The sequence below is a fragment of the Microcaecilia unicolor genome, chromosome 2, assembly GCF_901765095.1.
Source record: "Microcaecilia unicolor chromosome 2, aMicUni1.1, whole genome shotgun sequence".
In the NCBI taxonomy this organism is placed as follows: domain Eukaryota; kingdom Metazoa; phylum Chordata; class Amphibia; order Gymnophiona; family Siphonopidae; genus Microcaecilia; species Microcaecilia unicolor.
In genome coordinates, this window is record NC_044032.1 from 119,291,454 (window position 1) to 119,308,437 (window position 16,984).

A 16,984-nucleotide genomic window follows, 5' to 3' on the forward strand; every position below is an offset into this window, starting at 1 on the left:
ACTGCTGGCCTTTTTCATGAAAAAGAAGCTCTGCAGCTAGGCACAGCTCCAAAGATGGACAGGAAAGATTGTTGGATTTGCTGTTGTTATATGTTCCTGTAATCCTTGGTTCCTGGCAGCTGAGCTTACACCACACCTTGTATGCTGAGGTTCACCAATTCTCCAGTATGAAAAATAAAAGTTAAGTTATTTTATTACCTATATTAACTGTGAGTGTTATCTGCAGATGTCTGTGGGATACATGTAATAACCTTGGATGGGCAGTATAGACTACAAACAGTGAAGAGCTAAGTGTGGGCTGCCTCACGATCCAGATTGGGCAGGCAGGATAGGATGTAGCGGAAAGTTTGTAGTAGAGGCTGTCTAGCTGGCAGGCCGTAGAGACTGTGAATTAGTTGTGCACAGAATTCACAGTGTAGGTAGGTGCCTAGGGACTCGCATCACTAGGTACTGTCACTTTGTGTAGTTAATTGTATAGACTGAAGGATAACCCAAATAGGTAATGCCAGTAGTAACAGATATTGTCTACATTAAAGATAGTGTGTGATATCTCTTCATGCCACTTGCAAAATGTTATTTCAGTGATATCCACAAGCATTTCCACCTTTGCACCTTGAACAGAATTATTTTAAATTTCAAAAACTACTGAAATTTTGGTTGTTTCAGAAATACCTATTTTCATTATTTTGTATTTTTATTATTTTTTATAAAACTTTTCATTTTTAGTGTAATCTTTGTTGTAAACCATTTAGAACTCTTGGTTATAATGTTATACAAGAAACCACTGTTGTTATTACTATTATTGAGTCTAAGAACTATATATTTTGCCTATCTGTAGAGAAAGAAAAGTTGCTTACCTGTAACCAATGCTCTGAGGACAGAGGATGTTAGTCTACTCCTTCCACAATTCACCAACCTATTCTAGGAATAGGATTTTCTAAATTTAAACCTGGTACAATCAATGGTGCTGAGTCACCTCGACTACTGCAATGCACTCTATGCTGGCTGCAAAGAACAAATCATCAAGAAACTTCAGATAGCCCAGAACACTGCAGCCAGACTCATATTTGGAAAAACAAAATACGAAAGTGCAAAACCCCTAAGAGAAAAGCTACATTGAGGCATATTTTCAAAGCACTTTGGGAGGCTAAGTTCCATAGGTTTCTATGGAACTTTGGGAGGCTAAGTGCTTTGAAAATGACCCTGATTGGCTGCCACTTAAGGAACGTATCACATTCAAGATCTGCACATTAGTTCATAAAATCATTCACGGAGAGGCCCCAGCCTACATGCTAGACCTTGTTGACTTACCACCCAGGAATGCTAAATGGTCAGCCCACACATTCCTTAACTTTCACTTCCCAAGCTGTAAAAAACTGAAATACAGACTAACACATGCATCCAGCTTTTCATACACGGGCACACAGATGTGGAATGCACTACCACGTAACTTAAAAACAATCTACGAACTAACTAACTTTCGTAAATCTCTGAAGACCTATCTCTTCAACAAGACATACCACAACGTTCAATAATTGTAACTGCAACACATCACCTCTCGACCTCTATTCTGACTGATTTCTTTCTATGCCTGTCTGCTTAATTTTACCATGTCAACCTATTCTCTATGTAACACCAATTGTAACTTTTACTCTGGAATGGCGAATGCCATAACGGAACATTGTAAGCCACATTGAGCCTGCAAATAGGTGGGAAAATGTGGGATACAAATGCAACAAATAAATAAATAACAAAACTCAGGTAACACAGATTTGTTATCTTCCTCTCAAAGCCAATGTGAATGCAATGATGTCACCGACTTGTGAGAGCTGATATGCTGCTGTGCTTGGAGAACACCTTGTATAAGTACGTAAGTTTCACTACTACAAATGCTTATATCTGATCCCACTGTTTTAAAAGCACGTAACTTAATATTTGCAAAGAATCAAAGTGATGATATCTTAATTTACATGACAAATATATATATATATATACATACACACACACACACACACACACACACAAATGCAATTAAGTGCAGTCCAGTTACCTGTTTGTTATTGTCATTAGAACCACACAGCCTCTTGATAGACACAAATTGTCTAATTTTCCTGGCAACATAAACAAAAGTTATTATAGAATTAGACTACAATCAAAGAAGAGATACTGGGGATGGGGTAATTTTATAAAGCAGCATTTCCCAACCTTTTTGCCCTTGTAGACTGGCAAATTGGCTGAGAAACACTTTGTAGACTGGGGAGGTGGAAACCAGCAGATTTTAGGTTTTCCCTCTCACCCCCCCCCCCCCCACCACCACTGTCCATCCCCCACTTACTCAATTGAAAAAAAATATTTGAAGTGGCAGGGATCCCAAGCTTCACCAACTGAAGACCCCCATCCCCCAGTGGTCCTGAAAATGCTGCTCTCCTCCTCGGCAGTCTGGAGTCACCAATTGGCACATGCTTGGGGTCAAGGTGGATTATAGCAATATAACTAGGCATGCCTCTGATGTACAGTCAAATAAAAAGTACTAAAATCACATTTTCTTCAACCCATATTCTTAAAATTGCATTATTACGGTTTTAGGAACATCTGAAATTAAACAACCCCCAAGAAGCCAGACTCTGCTTCAACGCAACACTAGTGAAAGAGAAAACAGGGAGACGTGGCACCTGTATTGTATAAAATATAAAGATTGCAGGTGTAAAATGTCAAAAACTGATATACTTCAATCACATAACAAATTAATAAATAAAAATTAAGAGGAAAATTGGGTGATACCTTCTTATTGGACTAACGCAATACATTTTTCAATTAGCTTTCAGAGTCTGAAACCAACTTCCTCAGATCAAGACAGTATATTGCTGCCTGTTATGGTATACTATCCTGACTTGTGAAAGGAGGTTTTGGCTTCTGAAATCTAATTTTGAAAATATATTTAGTCCAATAAAAAGGAATCACCTTATTTTCCATTTTTTTATTACAGTGGAATAACATGACTACTACACCACTTTATCCAAAATTAAAAATAAAATTCTATTTTCTATGCTTGTTGTATGACCATTTAATTTTTCTAATCATATTAGTCCCAATCTTTCCTCTATTTTCTCTTAACTCTCATGCCAGAGTTTCATGTCCATTTTTCATTTTTCTCTCTCCTCCTATCTTCTTCACCTCAATCCATCTCCTCCTATCTTCTTCACCTACATCCATCTCTAACATTGCTTTTTCCTCTTAGCATTCTTCCATTTATTTTCTCTCTTTCTTCATTAGTTCTTACTATACAGTATTTAACTCCGCTCTTTTTACTGCATCTACCTACAGCTTTCCAGCTCTTTTCTATCACCCCGACCCTCACATTCCCCTTCCTCTTATTCCCCAATCTTTCACTGACTCTATTCTCTCCCCTTTCCATCCGTGTCACCCCTTTCTCTCTCTCCCCTTTCATCCAGCATCTCCCTTCCGTGTCATCCCTTTCTCTCCTCATCCTTCCTTCCAGTCATTTCCCTTTTACTCTCATCTTCCATCCAGTGTCTCTCCTCTGCACATTGATTCATTGGTGAGGCAACCCTATCTAATGAAACCAAAGCACGTAATGGACATAACATAACTCTTCCGCTCTACGATTCCCTAATGTGTCTGTTCCACATGAACCTTATCCTACCACAACATCACTTTGTATTTGTCCATACCGGAGTTGGCGAACACCTCTCCGGTACTATGTAAGCCACATTGAGCCTGCAAATAGGTGGGAAAATGTGGGATACAAATGTAACAATTAAATAAATATGGCAACAGCAATCATCTCCAATCAACTTGTTTATAGTCTCCTCTTTAAAGGTTAATTTTCAGCTGCAACCTAGATGGCTAGATTATAACTGAATAGCTGTCTACAATTATCATATTCAATAACGTATTGAAATTTTATATACTTTCTCATCCTCCCCTACTGAGGATCTATCCACTTAACTCCTGCCATGACATGAGAAGATATTTTCAACACAAGCAAAAAATTCCCCACCCCTCCCAGTCACCTGATGGACAAGATGATGTAGTCTTTTGCCCCCTTCCCCAATTCTATTCATTCCTACCTGATTTGCACAAAATAATATTCCCCCACTCCTGTTTCTGGACAACCACATGAAAGATGTCCTTGTCCCTGAGTAGCCATCAGGTCTCCTAATATGCTGAACAGAGTTGGCACTAGGGTGATGGGTGCCCTAGGTGAACTTTCAGGCCTATAGCCTAGCGCCCTCACACCAAGATTTTAATAATTAAAAATCAACTATCATGATCACACCACAAATATCCAATACAACCACAGGTTAAATAAAGTATGTGCTGATTTGTTGGCACTTATTTACACATGCATATACACCTAGGCAATTAGACAACAGCCATTTCCTATGTGTCAAAGCATGCTCTGCACACAGAAATGGAGAAATTCTCTATATGGGACTAAATTCTATATATGGTGCCTATAAAATCGGTGCTGAAAAAACCCGCTCAGCACTACTCTAAAACCATGCTTAAAGTTAGGCGCAGTTTATAGAATAGCACTTATACCCAGGGTCCGTGACTACATTTAGGCATGGTCATTTACATCAATGAAAATATAATGCAAATGCTTACGTCTAAGATAATTGTGGATCCCACCTTATTCTAAAATTATGTGGATAACTGAAAGGAACGACCTAGATCTGCCCATGATCCTCCCATTTCTGAGGCCTTTTTTGTCTTGTGTATCCCGCGCCTAAATTTATGTGCACACATTTTAATAATTCTAATTAGTGCCAGTAATTGTTTGTTAAAAAGTCAATTCATTGAACTAATTAGCTAATTATTCAATTAAATTGTGCATGCAAATTGGATGTGTGCTCAAATTTGCACACACAATATTTAGTGCTTTTCCATAGAATTCGGGGGATGGTGTCTAATGTTAGGCGTGGAAAAGCATTCTAACAAATGCAAGGCACTGAAATGGGGCAGAAACGGCAGATCTGCGCAAAAACACACAACGCTCCTATGTATTTCCTTACAGATCTGCAAAGAAGGCGTAACAATTGGAGGGACGTGGGTGGGTCAGGTGTGTTCCCTTAAAAAGCACACACTGCTATAGAATTGTGCAGATCCATGTCCAACTTGTGTACCGGGATTTACATCTGGTTGCAGTTGGTGTAACTCCTCCCACCCAAAGTTAAGTTTGGATCTTGGTGTTACATGCTATTCTATAAAGGACACCCATCCCAGAATGCCCTTTATAGAAACCACTTGGCACCAATTTTCTTTCAGCGGCAAATTTTGAGCATCATCTACTGAAGCCAGGCCAAAATGCTTTACAATTTGCAACTATAGAGCTAAGATGCTTTTATAAGACATCTAAAAAGGAACCTGTTTTAAGCCTATTTTATACAGGCAAAATCCACCAGAGTATCCAATACAAAATCTCAAAAGATGCATATGAACTGTCATATATAAGAACTATGCTCTATTTATTCAAAAGAGGGGGTCTCCAAACGTAATCATAGGTCCCAAGTGAGCAGTGATTGAATATTCAAGGAAAAATATGTCTTCTTCAAAAACAACTATTGTCCAGTATGAAATTAAGTGGACAAAAATCATCACATCTTCATTTGAAAACTTCGGTGAATCATCATCAACAAAAACTGTTTCTTCAAAATCTATTTCCAAAGACGCATACAAATAGTTCACAGCAACGCCAACATGATCTGTTTAGAGCATCAGACCAGTGGCGTAGCAAGGGGGGGGGGGGGCGGGAGGGGCGGTCCGCCCCGAGTGTCAGCTCAGGGGGGTGCTCCCTGCCAGCTCCCCCCACCCGGGTGCAGCATGATGACACCCACCCCCCCCCGACCCAGTGCCTACCCTCCTCAGCTCCCTCCAACCAGCTGAGCACCCTACCGTTAAAGAAATTTCGGAAGCCGTGGAGAGGCGAGGCGCAGCGCCTCGTGTCTGCAAGTAAAAGAAGCGAGGATCATCATCGGGCCTTCCCTCATGCTGTCTGTCCCGCCCTCCGCTGACGCAACTTCCTATTTCCGCAAGGGCGGGACAGACAGCATGAGGGAAGGCCCGATGACGATCCTCGCTTCTTTTACTTGCAGGCGCGAGGCGCTGCGCCTCGCCTCTCCACGGCTTCGGGAATTTCTTTAAAGGTAGGGTGCTCAGCTGGTTGGAGGGAGCTGAGGAGGGTAGGCACTGGGTCGGGGGGGTGTTGATGCGCTGAGGGGGGTGTCATCGTGCTGCACCCGGGGGGGGGGGGGAGTGCAACGGCGAACCACCCCGGGTGGCAGCCCTCCTTGCTGCGCCACTGCATCAGACCACTCTGCATCAGGGCTGTACACTGAAAAAAGAAAAACTTCTTAGTGCACTATAAATTTAATCCAAATCCAAAGAACAAACTTTTCACAGACTTAAGCTCCAGTCCAAAGTATTTTCATTCAATCATACTAACACAGTAGTGTGTTCAAACCCTGCGTGAAAATGCTTTGGACTGAAGTTTAAGCATATAAAAAGTTTGTTCTTTAGATTTGGAATATGTTTATAGTGTACTAATAAGTTTTTCCTTTTTCAGTGTACAGCCTGATGCAGAGCAGCCCTAAAAGTATATACTTTTCATACACACATGAGGTCATGCAGTTTTATAAAAGCCATTTTTACATGCAAAATTGGCTTTACAAGCAGAAAACAATTCACAAAATTACCCTAATGGAAGGCAATTTTATAACAAGCTTCCTAATTTGTGAGGTAAATATGCACATATACTAATTTTCAAAGGGAAAATATGCACTGTTGAACCTAGGAGCTTAAACCGGGAGGAGGAATGGTGGGCTTTTTTGTAATTAGATTGATGTTTTCTCTTTGATGTCATGTGCTCTTTAGCTTCCATTGTTATATGCCAGACGGGGGGGGCTGCTCCAGGTTTAAATGGAGAATCTTCCAGTTCTAGTTTGATAGTGTTGTTTGCAAAGATTGTAAACTGTATTGTATTCCCTTCCTTTTGCTGCTAATAGTTTTTTGTTATTTGTATTTATCATATATTCTTTTTAGAGTAAGTTTTATTGTCTTTCAGAATGTATTAATCCTTTGATATGTATGTTGTTTGCTCGCAGCAAGTGTTATTGGATTATATAACTTTGTAATTTGGGTTCCTTGATAAAGCAAGCAGCGAAACATGGTCCATGTTGGGACCCTTGAAGAAGATTAATGCTTTGTTCAAGTTTGCTATATAAATTAAAGACTTCAACTTTATGAGTGTGCTTTTTTGATTATATTTATAAGGAGAAGAATAGTTGATCTGTTATTGGTCCGTGGCGGTCCCGTTTAGGGGAATGAGCATACCACATACATCCTTGACGTGATGTTATATTGTTTTTGATGTTTCTTCATATATATTTTGTGTTTTTTGGAGAATGTTTTACTTCGTGGGATTTTTTGGTTATTTGTTGTAATGATTTTCCTTTCTGAGTTTTTTAAAATGTATTTTTCCTCTTTCTATTTTGATTGTTCTAAACCTCTGTTTTATGCACATATAGGGCTTTTAAAACTTACACCCATACCAGCCGATATTCAGCCAGTGGACGTCAACATAACAAAACAGATTGTGAGTCCACTAGGGACAGAAATAGTACCTGTATACAAATATGTAAACCGCATTGATTGTAACCACAGAAAGGCAGCATATCAAATCCCTTTCCCTCTATTCCCAGATATTCAACGCCAGGCATTAAATATTCAGGCATATGTGGCTAGGTAACACTATGTAGTTAAGTGCAATGTTCAGTACTGAACTGCATAAAGATAGGACAATATTTTGTGTGGCCCACTTTATGTGATTATCTTATATGGTTAAGTGCTGAAAAATCAGCACTTAACCACATAGGTGCCGACCCCCCACCACCGCTCCACACACAAATTAGCTGGTTTCGGCTTAGCCGCTAACCGTGGATATTTAGCAGGTCTTTCTAGTTAAGTGCTGTTGAATATTCATGATTAGCCCCAGACAAGCGATTTAAACAGCCAGGAGTTTACTGCAGCTTAATAAAAGGGCCCCTAAATATGCATAAGATAGATTCAGAGTAGAAGACATGCTGGGGCTCAGGGCAGAAATCTGGGAGGGGGCCCAAAGCCCATTGGCAGGCTATGCCTTCTTCAGCTTCAGGAAGGTTGAGGTGCTCTGTGACATAGGGCCCAGGGCAACTGAACTGGTGCACTCCCCTACTGCCAGCCCTGGATAGATTTGCATATATTTGTGACCCAGCAAATGCAAAACTCTTTAAAGAATTATTCATTGTGAAAATCCTAAAAATTCAAATGGCTAAGGGGTGCCTCCAGGAGAGGTCTGGAAATGCATAATGGGGTAGATTCAGTACATGGTGCCAAAAAACCCGCTTAAGCATTATTCTATACGCTGCATCTAAATTTGGTGCAGTTTACAGAATAACGCTTAAGCATTATGGCCACGTATAAATTTAGGCACTACCATTTCCACCAACAAAAACGCGGTGTAAATGCCTGCGTCTAATTTTATGAGCGGAGCACCCTTATTCTGTAATTACATGTGTAAATCAAAACCATGCCCCTATTTTGTCCTGAAACGCCCATGACTGTCCCCTTTTTCAGGCCACTTGTAAATTTTAGGCACGCGCAAATCTGTACTGCACCTAAATTTGCACACACAATTTTTGGCAACCTTTGCGGAATCAGGGAGAATGTAAACTACTTTGATTGTAGCACAGAAAGGTAGCATAACAAATCCCTTCCCCTTTCTACTATGTTAGTATGTATATGCTAATATGTATATTTTTCTAAGTAGTTTACTTCTGGTGACTAAAATGACTTCATCATGATTAAATTGTACCTGGTCTTAATGTGTGAATGAGATGATGGTGCAGGGAAGAGGGATTTAGAGTTGTTAGGAACTGGGCAATATGCTGGGTAAGTGGGGGGTGGCAATTCCAAAAAGATGGACTCCAACTTAACCAGGATGGAACCAGGCTGCTGACACAAATTAGGTCAGGTGCCTTTAAGTAATGAATAGAAAGAGTTCAAAGATTGCAAATTATCCTTGTCAACTGCTAAGCAAGTTACAAATGTTCAGAGGAAGATGGCAAACATAGTACAGGGTTTGTGCATAAGACGTATGAGAAGAGACTGGAGAACTTGAATATGTATACGCTACAGAAAAAGAGAAAGAGAAGTGAAATGATACAGACATTTAAGTGCTTGAAAGCAGTGGTGTAGCCAGACATCCAATTTTGGGTTAGCCTGGACCAAAGGTGGGTAGGCAGAAAAACCCTGTGCCCCGCCCCCCCTCCTGGCAATCTGGTATCTTCCTCTCCTGGGCAGAAGAACCCCATCCTGCCTCCCTCCCCCGACCACCGCAGATGATCTGGTCTCTCAAACCAACCACCACCCTGTCCTTGCCCCAGCACACCTTTTAAACAGCATATCTTCGCTAGCAGCAAGCAGCAATTGATACAATCTTCTCCTACGGGCCACAAAGCCCTCCCTCTGATATACTCCCGCCTATGTGGAAACAGGAAGTTACTGTCAGAGGGAAGGCTGTTGGGCCGGCAGGAGCAGTGTGTATAAGTTGCTGCTTTCTGCCAGTAAAGATCTACAGGGCAGGGAGGGGGGGAGGTGTTAGGAGATTTCAGCTGGCAGGCCTTGGGGATCACTGCCAGCCACATCATAGGTGTGCTGGTGCTGCTACTGAGTGGACCCCCCCCTATGGCTAAGCCACTTCTTAAAAGATATTAATATACAAGCAAACCTCTTCCAGAGACATAGGGGCAGTAGAACTAGAGGAAATGAATGGAGGTTGCAGGGAGGTAGACTTAGGAGTAACGTCAGAAAATACTTTTTAACTGAGAGAGTAGTGGACATCTGGAACGCCCTTCCAGAAGAGGTGGTAGAGTCAAAAATGGTGAACAAATGCAGGGATGCCTAAATGGAAAGAGGATGGAAACACAAGATGGTTGCTGAAGTGTTATGTTGGGCAAGAGTAGTGGGAACTATAGCCAAAGCCAGACAGACTTCTACGGTCTGTGTTCCGCAAATAACAAAAGACAGGTGAAGCTTCGGCAACTCCAGTGTTGTAGATTACTTTATTACCATGTGTTATGAGTGAGGGTGCTGTGCAGCTTAGTGGGGAGAGGAAGACATCTTAACTAGTAAGTTGAATACTGTCAGCAATACTTGGGGATGACAGATGGTTATAACCAAGACTCCCATCATGTTTGGGTGCCTATGTGGTTGGCATGGTGGAGACCTGACAATCAGTGTTTAAGCATCAGTAGTTGGGCCCACATAGAGTGGCGGGGCGGTTCTGGTCACCTTGTTGGCCAGACTGGATGGAACATACAGGATTTTGTCTGCTGTCATTTACTGTGTTAATGTAGTACATACTTGGATGTACACAAATGATAAAAGCCTAAAGAATAAGAGGAGAGAGTTAGTATAGATAGTATAGTATAGTATAGAATGAAGAGGTAGATATAATAGAAATGGGGGGAAGGCCGACAGTCACTCAAATGCGCATGGTTCAGGATAAGGTATCTTTCAAAGATTTCACCAAAACAGGGAAGATAGGGTATCCTGATAGTGAGGTTGCAAAAGAGACTGTAGTAGATCAGGTGTCCTTAAATAAAAATCAGACAAAAAATTGCAAATTAATACTGTCAAGTACTAAGAGCATCATGTAAATAGGAAAAACAAACATACTTTGAAATGTCTATATGCGAATGCCAGGAGCCTAAGAAATAAGATGGGAGCGTTAGAATATATTGCACTAAATGAAAAATTAGATAAAATTGGCATCTCTGAGACCTGGTGGAAGGAGGATAACCAGTGTGACACTGTCATACCAGGGTACAAATTATATCGTAGTGATAGGGTGGATCGAATTGGTGGAGGGGTAGCATTGTATATTAATGAGAGCCTTGAATCAAATAGATTGAAAATTCTGCAGGAAACAAAACACTTCTTGGAATCACTGTGGATTGAAATTCCATGTGTAAAGGGGAAAAGGATAGTGATAGGAGTGTACTACCGTCCGCCTGGCCAGGATGAACAGACGGATGCAGAAATGTTAAAGGAAATTAGGGACGCAAACAAACTGGGCAACACAATAATAATGGGTGATTTCAATTACCAATAATATATAAACGATTCTACCTTACACAATAAGTTTGAGGGCACTCTGACAGGCACACCATAAAAAGTGGAGAAAAAAAAGACTTCAGAACCTTCGGTTCCACCTCGTTTTTAAAGGGACACGCCTTAGATATAATGAGGGAACCGTTTATAATCATATGTCTTCACAAAAAAAACTCCACATAATCTTTCAAAGAAGCACTGCCATGTGCCACCACAAACCTCTTAGGAGACTTAATTTCATTTATCCAAGCTTGGAAATAGTACTTAACTTAATATACTGATGTCTTCGCCATTCGATCCAGACCTCAATGCATTGAGGTCTGGATCGAATGGCAAAGATATCAGTATATTAAGTTAAGTACTATTTCCAAGCTTGGATAAATGAAATTAAGTCTCCTAAGAGGTTTGTGGTGGCACATGGAAGTGCTTCTTTGTAAGATTATGTGGCGGTTTTTTTTTTGTGAAGACATATGATTATAAACGGTTCCCTCATTATATCTAAGGCGTGTCCCTTTAAAAACGAGGTGGAACCGATGGTTCTGAAGTCTTTTTTCCTCCACTTTTTATGCTGTGCCTGTCAGAGTGCCCTCAAACTTATTGTGTAAGGTAGAATCGTTTATATATTATTGATATTTTATTCTACCTATTCCGGATAATCGCAGTGATTTCAATTACCCCAATACTGACTGGGTAAATGTAACATCGGGGCACGCTAGGGAGGTAAAATTCCTTGATGAAATCAAGGACAGCTTTATGGAGCAGCTGGTACAGGAGCCAACGAGAAAAGGAAAAATTCTAGACCTAGTCTTTAGTGGAGTGCATGATCTGGTTCGGAAGGTAATGGTGCTGGGGCCGCTTGATAACAGTGATCATATGATCGGATTTGATATTAGCTTTGAAGTATACATAGGAAATCAAATACGTTAGCGTTTAACTTTAAAAAAAGGAGACTAAGATAAAATGAGAAGAACGATGAAAAAAAACTTTCGATTATGCCGATTTGAGCGACCCTGAGAGAAGGATGCCCATCACCGATTTGTGTTGGAAGATGGGCGCCCTTCTTTTTCGAAAATAAGCCTGATAGTAAAAACTTTTTTAGGTATGTTAAAAGCAGGAAGCCGGCAAAAGAATCGGTTGGACCGCTAGATGACTGAGGAGTAAAAGGGGCGAGCAGGGAAGACAAAGCTGTAGCAGAGAGATTAAATGAATTCTTTGCTTCGGTCTTCACTGGAAATGGTATTCGAAGCTGACGAGTCGGAGAAACTTAATGAATTCTCTGTAAACCTGGGGGATGTAATGGGGCAGTTCTACAAACTGAAGAGTAGCAAATCTCCTGGACCGGTTGGTGTTCATCCCAGAGTACTGATAGAACTGAAAAATGAGCTTGCAGAGCTATTGTTAGTAATATGTAATTTATCCTTAAAATCGAGCGTGGTACTGGAAGATGTGAGGGTGGCCAATGTAATGCAGATTTTTTAAAAAGGTTCCAGAGGAGATCCGGGCAATTATAGACCGGTGAGTCTGACGTCGGTGCCGGGCAAAATGGTAGAGACTATTATTAAGAATAAAATTACAGAGCATATTCAAAAGCATGGATTAATGAGACAAAGTCAGCATGGATTTAGTGAAGGGAAATCTTGCCTCACCAATCTACTACATTTCTTTGAAGGGGTGAACAAACATGTGGATAAAGGTGAGCCGGTTGATATTGTGTATCTGGATTTTCAGAAGGCATTTGACAAAGTACCTCATAAAAGACTCCAGAGAAAACTGGAGAGTCATGGGATAGGAGGTAGTGTTCTATTGTGGATTAAAAACTGGTTAAAAGATAGAAAACAGAGAGTAGGGTTAAATGGTCAGTATTCTCAATGGAGAAGGGTAGTTAGTGGGGTTCCCCAGGGGTCTGTGCTGGGACCGCTGCTTTTTAACATATTTTTAAATGACCTAGAGATGGGAGTAACTAGTGAGGTAATTAAATCTGCTGATGACACAAAGTTATTCAAAGTCATTAAATCGCGGGAGGATTGTGAAAAATTACAAGAGGACCTTACGAGACTGGGAGACTGGGCGCCTAAATGGCAGATGATGTTTAATGTGAGCAACTGCAAAGTGATGCATGTGGGAAAGAGGAACCCGAATTATAGCTACGTCATGCAAGGTTCCACGTTAGGAGTCACGGACCAAGAAAGGGATCTAGGTGTCGTCGTTGATGATACGTTGAAACCTTCTGCTCAGTGTGCTGCTGCGGTTAAGAAAGCAAATAGAATGTTAGGTATTATTAGGAAAGGAATGGAAAACAAAAATGAGTATATTATAATGCCTTTGTATCACTCCATAGTGCGACCGCACCTGAAATATTGTGTTCAGTTATGGTCACCGCATCTCAAAAAAGATATAGTGGAATTAGAAAAGGTGCAGAGAAGGGCGACGAAAATGATAAAGGGGATGGGACGACTTCCCTATGAGTAAAGGCTAGGGCTAGGGCTCTTCAGCTTGGAGAAAAGGCGGCTGAGGGGAGATATGATAGAGGTCTAGAAAATAATGAGTGGAGTTGAACGGGTTGATGTGAAACGTCTGTTTACGTTTTCCAAAAATACTAGGAATGAAGCTACAATGTAGTAAAACGAATCAGAGAAAATTTTTCTTCACTCAATGTGTAATTAAACTCTGGAATTTGTTGCCAGAGAATGTGGTAAAGGCAGTTAGCTTAGCGGAGTTTAAAAAAGGTTTGGACGGCTTCCTAAAGGAAAAGTCCATAGACCATTATTAAATGGACTTGGGGAAAATCCACTATTTCTGGGATAAGCAGTGTAAAATGTTTTGTACTTTTTTGGGATCTTGCCAGGTATTTGTAACCTGGATTGGCCACTGTTGGAAACAGGATGCTGGGCTTGATGGACCTTTGGTCTTTCCCGGCATGGCAATACTTAAGTACTTATTATCTACTTATGTAATCTTGGAGAATGGTGGTATGAGGCTAACCAATAGGACACTGATACCAGGGGACCAACTGTATCACAATGATAGGGTAGACTAAATTGGTGGAGGGGTGGCATTGTATGTTAAAGAAGGCACCAAGTCACACAATGCACCGTGGAATCATTATAAATAGAAATTCCATGTGTGACAGTAGTGTGGTTGCCACGTTAGTCCACTTCAGTAGTTACCAAAGCTACTACTACTACTATGCAGGTCCCTGGAGCAGTTTTAGTGGGTGCAGTGCACTTCAGGCAGGCGGACCCAGGCCCACCCCCCAACCCCTACCTGTTCCACTTCTGGTGGAAAATGGGAGCCCTCCAAAATCCACCCAAAACCCACTGTACCCACATGTAGGTGCCCTCCTTCACCCCTTAGGGCTATGGTAGTGGTGTATAGTTGTGGGGAGTGGGTTTTGGGGGAGTTTCGGGGGGGCTCAGCACCCAAGGTAAGGGAGCTATGTACCTGGGAGCAATTTGCGAAGTCCACTGTAGTGCCCCCTAGGGTGCCCAGTTGGTGTCCTGGCATGTGAAGGGGACCAGTGCACTATGAATCCTCCCACGACCAAATGCCTTGGATTTATTCGTTTTTGAGATGGGCGCCATTGGTTTCCATTATGGGGGAAAACCGAGGGCGCCCATCTCTAATTTCAGCGTCTTAGCATTTAGGTCGAGATTTGGGCGCCCCCAACCGTATTATCGAAACGAATGATGGACGCCCATCTCGTTTCGAAAATACGGTTGGCCCCGCCCCTTCACGGTGTCGTCCTCTGAGATGGGCGTCCCCTTACAGATGGGCGTCCCCGAACAAAAATGCCCCTCAATGTATGCAAATCTCTCTCCTGAATATTCATTGTGGATATCCTGAAAGCCTGACTGGCTTGGGTGCCTCCAGGACCAGCTTTGGGAACCACTGGTCCACTTTGAATATAATAAACAGAAATAAAAATAATAACAAAAAATTAAAAAGCAATGTCACCTTATTTTCCTTTTCTTTTATTTCTATTCATTATCATGTATGAAAGGAGAGAGAATAATGGCTCCCTCCTCTGATGCATGCAGATCCTCCTGTATTGACTACTCAAGAGAAAGTTCTCATATGGGTGCTCCTTCTATTCAAACACTGTGGGATCATTAGAGGGGGAGTATTGGCACAGCGAGAGGTAGTGATTATTGAAAGAATAGACAGATATGAAATATTAACAGAAATTACGGAAACTAAAACGTTTAAGCAATACAATAATAATGGATGACTTCAAGCACATAAGTGTTTGAAACATTGGCATTGGAAAAACACTGAACAAGAGATTGATATGATTGTACCTGAAATGTAGTGTGTCTATGATAAAGTTGCTTTGAAGTGGTCTTGACCCTCGGGGCATCTTGATGGTGTATAATGTGTTAATATAGGGAGCCAATGAAGTGACGAGGAGGGGGCTAATAGCGACATTGGCGGAATATAAGTGGTGCAGCAGAATTTTAATGGCTTAGTAGTGGGAGACCTGTGAGAACAAGTTGCAATAGTCTAAGCAAGAGGTTATAAGAGTGTGGATAAGGGTTCTGGTAGTGTGCTCAGAAAGGAAAGGCCAAATTCTGGTGATATTATACAGAAAGAAATGACAGGTTTTAGCAGTCTGTTGAATATGTGCAGAGAAGGAAAGATAGGAGTCGAAGATGACTCCAAGGTTACGTGCTGATGAGACAAGGAGGATGAAAGTTTTCCAGTGTTGGTATGATCAACATTGTCCTCCATAAAGACCGAGACAAAGAATTAATTTTGGTTTTCTAATATTACCTTTTCTTCAATGAGTACTTCTTTTATCCCTTGGTCACCTGGTGGTCCAACTGACTTCCTCACAAGCTTTATGTTTCAAATTTACTTAGCATTAGTTTCAGCCTCCACGGCAAGCTTCTTTCTATTTGGACTGCCTTATTACTATTTTACATCTAACTTGTTAATGTTTATGTTTATTCCTATTTTCTTAGAAACAGAGAAAAATGTAGGCAGGTAAAGACCATATGGCCTATCCAATCTGCCCATCCATGCCATCTATTCTCCCTATCACTCCCTTAGAGATCCTATGTACTTGTCCCCAAGCTCTCTTGAATTCACTGTTTTCACCTCCAACACTCTCACCGGGAAGCCATTCCACGAATTCACCACCCTTTCCGTGAAGAAGTATTTTCTCAGGTTACTTCTAAGTCTATCCCCTTCGTGTGTTAATCATACTGTCATTTTGATCTGCAAGATTTTCTCTGTCAGTTTTTGATGATGTCATATGTGTGCGACTGGAACAGACTGTCAGAAAAATCTATCAATTTCCCTTCTTTATGATAACCGGTGCTATGGAGAAGAGAGAGGAGCTTTATTTGCTCAGGTTACTTCCGAGTCTATCCCCTTTTCACCTTCATCCTATGTCCCTCTTTAAGATAAGTCCCCTTTTTTAATTCAGTATACAGATATACATATAATAGGACTCATTTTTAATAGCATGCAAATTTTGTAGCTCAAACATATCCAGCTGGATTATCATGAATTCTTGGAAAAAGTAATTTTCAAGTTTATGTAACAAATGACCATAGATTAAATGGGATTCCATTGTTATTTATACAATATTTATGGTGTCATTTGTAAGTATATATTATACCCACTTCATGAATTTAGTTTTACCATACTTACCCTCCTTGACCAATCACAGGTATTATCTTTACATTTTGTTGTATACTGTCTCCTGCTTTCCGTCTTGCATAGTAAATCCCTTGCCACTCCTTAATAAATAAGATCAGAAAAAAGCATTCTATGACATACACTGCCATATACCATTATTTACATA

At 40.9% G+C, this 16,984-nt stretch overlaps 1 protein-coding gene across 2 annotated transcripts in view; it reads right to left on the bottom strand.

Annotated features, from left to right (window-relative positions):
• PDE8B (phosphodiesterase 8B) overlaps window positions 1–16,984 on the bottom strand; it is a 282,903-nt gene that overhangs the window by 83,674 nt on the left and 182,245 nt on the right. For both annotated transcript variants that reach the window (XM_030192290.1, XM_030192291.1), the window contains exons 9-10: window positions 16,831–16,919; window positions 2,051–2,111 (exon numbers count right to left, since the gene is read on the bottom strand). In XM_030192290.1, coding sequence (XP_030048150.1) covers window positions 2,051–2,111; window positions 16,831–16,919 — 150 coding nt within the window. The remainder of the gene's footprint in view (window positions 1–2,050; window positions 2,112–16,830; window positions 16,920–16,984) is intronic.